The sequence below is a fragment of the Halyomorpha halys genome, unplaced genomic scaffold (assembly GCF_000696795.3).
Source record: "Halyomorpha halys isolate HHAL.00 unplaced genomic scaffold, Hhal_1.1 Scaffold91.1, whole genome shotgun sequence".
Lineage (NCBI taxonomy): Eukaryota > Metazoa > Arthropoda > Insecta > Hemiptera > Pentatomidae > Halyomorpha > Halyomorpha halys.
In genome coordinates this window covers 1,263,483-1,274,314 of record NW_027110755.1, presented here as the reverse complement: position 1 = coordinate 1,274,314, position 10,832 = coordinate 1,263,483, and the positions used below count along the sequence as shown (strand labels likewise).

General features: G+C 34.9%; 1 protein-coding gene across 5 annotated transcripts in view; it reads right to left on the bottom strand.

The window, feature by feature from the left end:
* The window catches only part of LOC106677219 (monocarboxylate transporter 14), a 77,916-nt gene that overhangs the window by 56,429 nt on the left and 10,655 nt on the right, over nt 1-10,832 (bottom strand). For all 5 annotated transcript variants that reach the window (XM_067048875.1, XM_067048876.1, XM_067048877.1 and 2 more), the window contains 2 exons: nt 6,602-6,854; nt 5,663-5,885 (listed from right to left, as the gene is read on the bottom strand). In XM_067048875.1, the coding sequence (XP_066904976.1) occupies nt 5,663-5,885; nt 6,602-6,854 (476 nt within the window). The remainder of the gene's footprint in view (nt 1-5,662; nt 5,886-6,601; nt 6,855-10,832) is intronic.

Sequence of the window (10,832 nt, the reverse complement as noted above, 5' to 3'; positions counted from 1 at the left end):
AGGTCAAAACATTTTTATCCAATAAGTCAAATATCCATAAAAATCACAGTCAAAAATATTTCTCATTAACCACTATCATACACTTTTATTACAACCTTTCGTTTGGGAAAAATAGTAAATAATATGTTTCATAGTGAATTAAGATTGTCCCTGAAGATGGCCGAATTGGCCGAAACGTTGGACGTGTAAAAACAATAAAAGTTTTGAGACTATAATTTGGACAATGTTTTGAATTATTTAGTATCTAAATTCTTTTTATTTTTATTTTTTAATAATTTTAAATTATTACAATATATATCTTAAGTATCGATAAAGCCTATATAATATAATATATATATATATAGCGTTCCATGAAGCCACTCTATGCCTCTAATCATTAATACCAAATAATCATTGACTACGAGATACTTTGGAAAAGGAGGTAGCGAAAATAAAAAATAGTGGAGTTCAGTGGAATATTAGAATTGGAGTGAAGAGGTACAGCTATCAGAAGCTCGTGTGTGACTGTAAGCGAGAACGGGCGTGATTAAGTAGAGGGAGAGTAGGAAAGAGGCAATATTGAAGTAATATGATGATATTTTTTTGTAAAGAAGGGGAAGTACCGAGTGCTACAGGAAAAACGGTGCACGAAATCACATTGAAGCAGAATAGGGTAAAGTACGTTAAGGAAAGGTGATATCCCCAGGCGAAAACACATTAGGGAAAAATAGAAAGTTTACAGAAGCAATAGTGGACAGCACTTCGCCCTACAACAGTCCATTGTGAGTAATACGCAAAAGGAGTACCTCGGAAGAATTCCAGAGAATCAGGGCGTTCGACCTCAATCGCTCAGATGCGGCCGTTCCAAAACTACCTCTGAAAACCTGCCTGCACCTGGTGCACCATTGCTGGAAGAGACCAATCATGGTCACCCATGTTCTTTCTCTCTTGGCGTCCATTTTCTCCGCCTCATTGTCCCTTTGCTTGTTCCACGGTAATCCAGACAGCCAACCCCTTTTTTTTACCTGGTTTATATAGTATATAGTATATCCATGTTATATTTGGCTAGGAACACCTTACAGTCCTTAATTCTGGTTGACAATTCCTTCAGTTTTCCCACTCACTCAAGTGCTTTGTGGTCAGTATGTAACTTGAACCTTCTACGGAACTCATATGGCCTAAAATAATCGACAGCCCACACTATTCCATGGAGTACTCGCTCCATTGTGCTATATCTAATTTCCGGCACCTACTAGCGTATGCCACTGGGCGCTCTACCCTTTCGCCCTCCTGAGACAACAGCGCTCCTAGCGCACACTCACTGCCATCTATTGTTATTGTGGATTGGCGAGTGAAATCCGGAAAAGCAAGTACCGGCTCTTGCAGCAACCTCTTCATGCATTGTCTAATATTGTATCTGAGATCTTGTACCATTGCCGTCCTAATTTTCACTCCAGAGCATTGGCACAATGCTTGTTAAGTCTCGTTGAGCCCATGATGATTACTTTTTCCTTGTGATACGCCAACACTTCCTTTTGATGTTCTAGATCTTGCAGGGGGCCTACCATCAACGTGCATCCAATAAACGATCTATCTATACCATTTATTCCCATTCTCAATAGTAGTTAGTTCTTTTTTCCCATACTGTCGCATTTCCAACATATAACTGGTAAATCTTACCGGCGCTGGATGCTTTTTTTATTTCTCTACAGATTTGATCCTCTTTGACACCCGGTTGTGACCAGATAGTCGAAATGATACTGCTTCCGTACTTGCTATGTTCCATCTTCAGCAACCCCGTGGTTTTTGTCTTCCAAATAATCTGGTACCTCTTGTTGTTGATAATCTCCTCAAGCTCCTCCATTTTCGTTGTTTGAACTTTCTTCTGCAGACATCTCATCCCTATTCTGGTTTTCTGGTGAGGCCGATTGCTGTCCTTCCGGAGTCCACTTCCTCAAAAACTACCTACCAATTCCAGACGTTTTCCCGTGGTCATATTCTACTGCGTTTACCATTATTGCTCGTGAGAGCCAATCTGCTACTACAATTTCTTTGTCAGGTTTGTACGTGACGTCCATGTTGTACGAGATCAACAGATCTTTCCATCTTCTAATTATCACCGACGATTCTTTTAGCATCCCCATCCATTGCAGGAGCCTGTTGTCCATCGGGACCCTAAATCTTCTCCCGAACAAGTAGGATTGGGAATGCTCTATTGACCATATTATTGTCCATAATATGATATATAATTATTATCAATAATAATATATAACCCAGTCGTTCTCATTCAAAGGTGCTGTAACGTGTTTCTTCCTCTGTGACACCTTACCTCACTTTCTTATGAAAGCATTGCTCCTAGCGCGTACTCACTAGCGTCTGTCGTGAGCGTCAACTGCTTTTATAAGTCTGAAAACGCTAGTACTGGTTCCTTCTGCTACTGATCTATACATTTTCTTATTTTGTCTTCAATGTCTCGATCTTACCCCCTCCTGAGATATGGTGTGTCCTAGAAAATGTATTAGTTTTTGTCCCAACAATGACTTCTCTGGAGATAGTTTTGGTCCGAATTCTCGCATCCTCTGAAAATCGCTCTTTAAGTGTTTCACATGGTCTGTAACCAATTTACTAAACATCAGGAGGTCATCCAGGTAAATCTGGCGTACTGATTCATCTATACCTCTCAAAAATTCGTTTGTTAACCTTTGAAATCTAATGCTCGCGTTCTTCAGACCAAATAGCATTCTCCTAAATTCTTAGTGCCATTGTTCGAAAGTAAAAGCCGTTTTGTGTTAGTCCTCTAGGTGCATACGCAATCTGGTGATACCCTGCTTTCACGTCTAAGGTGCTAAAGATTTTAGCCCCTCCTAGTCTGTCAAGGATATCCTCAAACCTCAGTATCTGATACTTATCAGCGACGGTATTATCATTGAGCTTACGTTAATCGATGACCACCCTATATATCTCCCCGTTCTCACCAGGCATAGGCTTCATCCACAACGAACTATTATAGGGTGACGTACTGTCTACAATGAATCCTTGTCTTCTAAAGTTTTCGATTTTGTCTCTTATGTTCTTCCGGAGTGCCTGTGGGTATCTTCATTCTCTAACACATGTCACTCTTTCCTGCTTTAGTGGAATCTCATGAACCATCCTTTCTGTTGAACTCAATATCTCTCCTTCATTGAAGAAAATATCGTCAAATCCGTTGTAATCGCGTCCTTCCAATGCTCCACCTGCTTTAATGCCCATACTCGCACCTTCCCGTCTGCTATTGTTTGTTGGCATCTGCACTTCTTTCGTCCGTTTTTAATATACCATTTCCCAATACTATTCTTTTATTATCTTAGCCCCACCTTCTCTAAAAGATCACAACCAATAATCACCTGATAATCCCTAAGCATCCTACTCACCACATGAATTGTTGAAATGCCCCTTTTAGCTCCCCACTTACCCAGTCCTAACCTCTATACTGCATGGTCCATCCAGAGTGATTAATTTACATTTGCAAACCTTTACTTGGAGTGTCCTCCCCTTGCTGCTAATTAGTACTTATCTACAAGAAATGGTGTTTGAACTGCTCGTGTCCATCAGACAGCTTACTCCTCCGTTCACTCGGATAATAGGCAGACCACCCTGCACCCCTTTCACGTGATAGTTTGTCAATATGCGGTCGCCTTCCTGCTTACATCCTCCTCAGATCTCACATGTCTTCCTTCCTCCTAGTCCTCGCCTCCACGTGCTTTCTCGGCTCCTTTGCTCACGACCATTCCTTTTTTCATCCACTTCGTCTTCAGTTTCTGTTACTCCTGAAACTTCTGCCAACGCACTTGATGATCCGCTCAGTCTCTGTATTGTGAATCATCCACTAACCTTCAAAATCAGGTTATGTTGAATAGAAATATAAGGAGAAAATTAGTGGAGGACAGAATAAAAAGAAGAGCGGAAAAACATCTACACTGAAGAAAGAAGAGGGAAAAGGAACTAGAGAACTCAGTAAGACAGAACAGCTCTGAAGCAATTTAGAGATTTCAACCAAAAGGTCAACAGAAGTAGGAAAACATCTAGGCCTAATAGTAAATGAATTAATTATAGCAGAATCTCCCTAATGTTGTTTGGCGACAGAGTTCTCTTGAATATATTGTTGTAACACTTATTGCCATATTCATAACAAGAGCATAGGTCTTACCTATTTGGATTCACAGGAAGAGTAGATCTACTACTGAGCAGATATTTGGCCAATGGATAATCCTTAAGGAGGGATGTAAATACAACTCACCTGTACATTTATTTTAAAGTACCCTATGATAGGTTAATTGCAAAAAACTTTACAAAGCACTCAAATAATTAAAAATTCTGAATAAGCTCATGAAAATAATTGAATTAACTATCAAAAATTTAAAATATATGGTTCTGATAAATGGAGATCATTCTGAAAAATTTATTACAAGAAAAGGATTTCATGAGGATGTTGAATAAGGATCTTCTTCATAAATTAGCCCTGAAATATGCCATCGAATAAGCAAAAATACTTGTTTCGCTAGATCGCATATGTTATTTACAAAATCCCAGACATTCCAATATAATACTTATTAAGACAACATTAACATACATGTAGTCTCAATGAGGGACATCACAGAAACTCTTGGCATAGATGTTAATGAAGCAAAGAGCAGCTAATATAGTGACGGAAGCCTCAACAAGGCCTGAAGATATTGTGACCATAAGGCAGTACAATTTTGAGAAAGTGACAGAGTTCTCTAATTTAGTGAAAATGACAATGATGAATGAAATTAAAAAGAGAATCATGACTGCCAAGTAATGTTATTTTAATTTATGGAAGCAGTTTTGTAGTTTCATCTTAACTAGACAAAGCATGTTTCAACTCTATCAAATTTCAATATGACCGGTTCTCCTTCATGGTTGTGAGACATGGACACACACTCAAAATGTTGAGTGTGATCTTTTGATATTTGAAAGAAAGAATATAGAAGAGTAGTTTAAACTGTTGAGCAATGGTGGACGCATTCCCACTGAAAGTTATATACCATATTGTCCAAAACAAACATCATCTAAATTATCAAATTGGACAGTATATATATCGAGGAAAAGAGAGGAAGAAATACCAAAGAAGCTTCTTATGCAATCATTGTATGGCACAACAAGGAGGTGAAGTCTTATATTGAGATGGTTAGATTGTGCAACTGAGGATGAAATAAGGAGCCGAATGGGATCTGCACAGAACAGCTACAAATGGTGGAAGCTGCCATACAAGACCAGGACTCAAAACAAGGTCAAAGAGCTATAATGATGATGTCTACCTATAAATATGAATCAGTAAAAAGTAGCATAAAGGTAACCCTCACACGGCACACACCTTGAAGACAGTGTGAGGTCTTGCTCGTATTAACATGTCCCTTTAGAGGCAAAATACATTTATTTAGGACACTTCCACATTCCTTGACTTGTAATTTTTATTGTGCTAGTAAGTTTTTATTTTTAATAAAGAAAATAAAAATTATTCTTTGTTTTTCTGAAGGTTTTATTATTGCCTGAATAGATTGAGTTTCTTAAATTGCAAAAATAGTCAAGAAAATTGACCATTCTCAATTGTAAGCTAACAAATACCAATTATAATTAATAAAACTATAAATAAATATTAAATAGCATACTACTAAAAACATACCATTAATAAATATGAAAGGTATAAAATGGCCAAAATAGCATAAGGCAAATGCTAATTGGAGTAAAACAAAGTAGAATTGTTTCCACATTACAATATCAAGCATGCTTAGGAAGGTCCTAGAGATAGCTTCTGGAAATATATCATACCGTTGGTCTACTTCTTGGCGATAATCCTTTTTAGACATAGCTCGCGAGACTGCCATGTGGTAGTCCAGCTGATTCACCTGTATAATAATCACTTAAAAGCTTGCTTAAATAAATTTTACAATTCAGTCAATTATTCAATTAATATTTCTTAATTGGCATAAAAATAAATGGTTTCAAATTTCATGTGGTGGTTTAATTGACGCTTGCCATTAAATATACATATATTTTTTTGGAATCCCCAATATTTTTAGAAATGGGTCATCATTACTATACTCCCTCCGAAAATAATATTTATACACAATTCAGTCATGTATTACTGACAAACATTCTGAACTAATCTATTCTCTTACACGTCAAGAGCTTTTCAGATTATCAAATATATTATATTTACAAATGACCAACTATCAACATTATACTGCATTTCTCAAACTATGGTGCAAGCTTTTATTTCATTTATTTTAGATCAGTTCTTTCTTAATTGTGTTGCCAGTTCAGAGGCATAAAGAAAAGGAATAAAATCACATTTTTGTTGTTACTTATTAGTTTTAACTCACTTCAATAATTCAGCTATGGCAGAAAAGGCATGTTACCAACCTGTTCTTACTAGAGTGAACAAGAAAAGAGTTTTAATTTATATTTCTGCCCCAAAATAATTAGATTATTGTATTGGATATCATTTATATATTTTTTTAAAAATCTATCAATGATTTACCAATTTCTACCAACAGTAATACAGATGCTTACTATAATTTTATTAAAAATACTTTTATAGACAAAAATAAAGAAAGCATACCTGCCTGGAGTAGATATTTAGTTCAGTAACATCAGCTGAAAAGAAGATGTCCACCCTATAAAATGGTCGACATCCATGGCCTGAAATAGTACGGGATACAAGCATTTGTACATCCTGTACTCCATAAAAACTGAAGCTGACATCAGAAGAGTCATATACAATTTTTGGATTTGTAGGTTTTATTCTTTTATGTGTTCTACAAGGTGGATCTACACTCCTTATCATAACCAATTCTGGTATCATAATAAATAAACTAAAAAAGAGATACAGTAAAATTATCATCCAGAAATCAAAAAATTATATTTGTGACAATACTTGAAAGATATAGAAGTGATGAAATATAAACACATTTGATTATTAAAAGAAAACAATAATTATGTATTCATACAAGTTAATTGTGAAACAAAACTATTCATTAATTTAATGATGTTTTTATAACATTACAATGGCATGATTACAACAAAGTCTGGCTGCATTAGTGATGTAAGACTATTTCTGACTGTAGAGCAAGCTCAAACCCATTCATTAATATTTCAATATCTCAATCAATCGATAAACTTGCAAAGGACATGGCATCATGCCCATTTTTTTTATGCACCTAGGTGGGTGTAATTGAGCTCTGCAGCAAGTGTTGGTCGCAAACGTCACAGAATAACACATTTCATTATTAAAAGAAAAAAATAATTATGTATTCATACAAGTTAATTGTGAAACAAAACTATTCATTAATTTAATGATGTTTTTATAACATTACAATAGCATGATTACAACAAAGTCTGGCTGCATTAGTGATTTAAGACTATTTCTGACTGTAGAGCAAGCTCAAACCCATTCATTAATATTTCAATATCTCAATGAATCGATAAACTTGCAAAGGACATGGCATCATGCCCGTTTTTTTTATGCACCTAGGTGGGTGTAATTGAGCTGTGCAGCAAGTGTTGGTCGCAAACGTCACAGAATAACACATTTCAATCCTCTCAAGATAATGCCATTATTGATAATAAATCCTGAGTTAGAAATATAACTGTCGCACAATTATTTTCTATAACACAAAATTATTTTCTTTAACACATTCATAATTAATCGAGGAGGTGTGGTTGGTAAAAATGATAATATCTAATTTACCTCATGAATATATTATACCTTGGAACAGAAATTGAATAATGATACAAAAATATAAGATAATACATGAACCATTTATTAAATAATCAAAAAAGTTAAGTCAACTATTGAACTCGTGAAATACCTTCCAAGATTAATGAAAAATATAGTTTAACACACTATCTATTAGTTCTTAACAATTATGATTTGACATCAGACCTCAAAATAAATTGTTATCAACAACTAATTTTGTCAATTATCTTTATAAATCTGAACTATTCCCAATGTTCAATTGCCCAATATACCGGATGTTGAGCTGAAAAATTTCAGCCGGCAGTAGGAGAGTTTCCCTTCTCTTCAATCTCTTCAATCTCTTCAATCTTCACTTTAACATGCCGAACAGGATCATAGAGAGAGAGAAAGAGAGAGGCTTCTTTGGATTATAAACTAATTCAGTAATAGCTCATCGATTTCTTTGTGGCTGGATTGACAGCATTTCATAATTTTCATAGAATACCCTATTTTTCCAAATTGAATATATGATTGACTGAATTATCTTATAGCTATGCTACGCCTCACCATTTTCAAGAGGGTTGCAAGTATAAAACTTCTTCTTACCAGTAGAAGTTTATCTTACAGACATGATTCTCTTTGGAAGGAAATAATGAAACTATTTTGCAGAACAGGAATGAATCTCCTTTCAAATATGGGAACATTTTTTCAATATTCAAAACATGGGTTTAAATTAAAAGAAATATTCTTAACAAAATCATGATCAGTCATTATTAACATGGTTGCTATTTCTGATAAAAAATGCATTACTGAGGCTTTGAGAATTACGGGTTCAGGAATATTTTATTTTGGTTTAATGTTTCTAAAACATTTAATATTAATATTAATATATAATGAAGAAACAACAAATCAATGATCCACCAACTCAATAGCCAAACCAACAGCCGCCAACCATCTTTCTCCGTTACCTACATTGTTAACAGAAATCTCCAGTTGCCAAAGATTCTGCCCCAATCCATCAGCCCTTCGGCGTACCATATGTATGTACACCTTCTGGCACATTCTTGTACAAATTACTTGCCATTCTATCCTTACTCATCCTCATAACATGGCCTAGCCATTTTAATCTTTGTACTTTAAAGTCTGAAATGCTAATTTCTTTGAGCTAAAATAGGTTGCTGTTCTTCCTTCACCTCCAAAGACCATTCTCACGTACGAGTCCTAGGATTCTCCTCAGAATCATTCTTTCAAACCTATTAACAGGTTGATACTTTTATTGCTGATGGTCCATATTTCTCCAGCACATGTGAATAATGGTCTTATTAGGGTTTTATACAGCATGAACTTGGTCGTATGACTCAAAAAGTAACTCTTAATGAGATTTCAGATGAGAAACAAGTCCCATTTCCTGCAAATATTCTCCTTCCCATCTCCTCTTTCTCGTTCACCAAATCATTAATATGATCCAAGGTATTAAAAGCTTCTAACAATTTCAAAAATTTAATGCCCAATTTCATAGGGAGTCTGCTTTTGTGCCTTCTGTATTTTGCCTATTACCATAATCTTTGTTTTTATTTCGTTAATATGTAGTCTTATCTTCTTGGTCTCTAAATCAAGTGCTTCTAAGTACATTTTTATGTTCTGTAATCCCATAATAATTACATCATCCGCATGGGCTAGGATCTGATTAAACATTGTAAACACTATACCTTCTTCATTGATCCCTCTTCTAGTAATGTTAAACATGAAAGGAGTTATAAAGTCCTCCCAGACTCAAGCCTCTTTCCACATTAAATGGCTCCAATAATCATCAACACTTAACATGGCAGATTGTACTCACCATTAAACATTGTGCTAATATGACTCAATAGCTTACTTTGTACAAACGTTAATTTAAACGGGCCTAGTACATGGCTTCGGTCCACAGATTTGTCTGCAGATATCGACTCATCCACCAATTTGATCTCTAATCATGGTTCAATGTTGATAATTATGAGAGATAGTTGACCGTGGATGATAAATGAGGAGAAGATGGTTGGGGGTGCGGTCAATGAAAAACACAAATAAGTATGATTAACTTATTTTAATGTGCCGACGTTTCGGCTAGAGTTTCTAGCCTTCTTCAGGGCTAAAAACAAAACAAGATAACAACCACAGTAAGTATAGAAAAATAAAAAAAATATAAAAAGAAAGTATAAACAGAATAATTTTACAAAATAGAATTAATAAAATGAAGTGATGAGAGAAGCGGGAAATAAAATGTATACATAGGTAATTGAAAAAGAGGGTACAATAACTTACTTAAGGAAATGAAATAAAAATAAAGTTATATAATGCAAAGAAGTATGAACATATTAGTTATTATTAATTTAAAATTTAAATATGAAAAGAAAATGAAAATTAAGAGGAAGAAAATATATGTAACAATAATAGATGATAAAGAGGCAAATTATAAGTATAGTGTACAAAACTTATTACTTGGGTAAGGGAAATGGATAAAAGTGGAGAGAATAAGGGGAAAGAGTAAAATAAAGAAAGGGGAAGGAAAACAAAAAAGAAGAATAAAAACGAACCTGTTCGCTGGAAGATCGAGCGCCTAATAATGGTTACAGCGCAAATGGTGGTCAAACTCAGAATTAAAAAAGCCGTTACAGCAATGACTAAGTGTTATTTATAAAGAAAACGTTACGGGAGGGTGAAAATAAAAAATAAAAAGTAGAACAATTTTTTAGAAGAAGAAAGCGTGTGAGAGGGTGATGACAAAAGGTGATAGGAAGAATTAAAAATATATATGAACCAACGAATTATCGAATTAAGAAGTACCGGAAGATGAAGAGGAAACGTAGTATAGGTGGGGGACGACAAATGTGTAAGAAAAGGTTTTAAAGATGAAATAATAAGTTCAAAAGTGGACGGAAAAAAAAAATAATGTGAATTTATTTAAAAAAAAAAAAAAAAATGAAAATTACTTTTTTAATAAATTGACTATTTGTGAATATGTTAATGATAAGTTGTTCTTATCGGTTTTTAAGTTGACGGAAGAAGGCTCTAATTGGATGTAGAGGCTTTCAGAGATGAGCCTTTTGTCATGGTTATGAACAGTAGCGAGTATAGA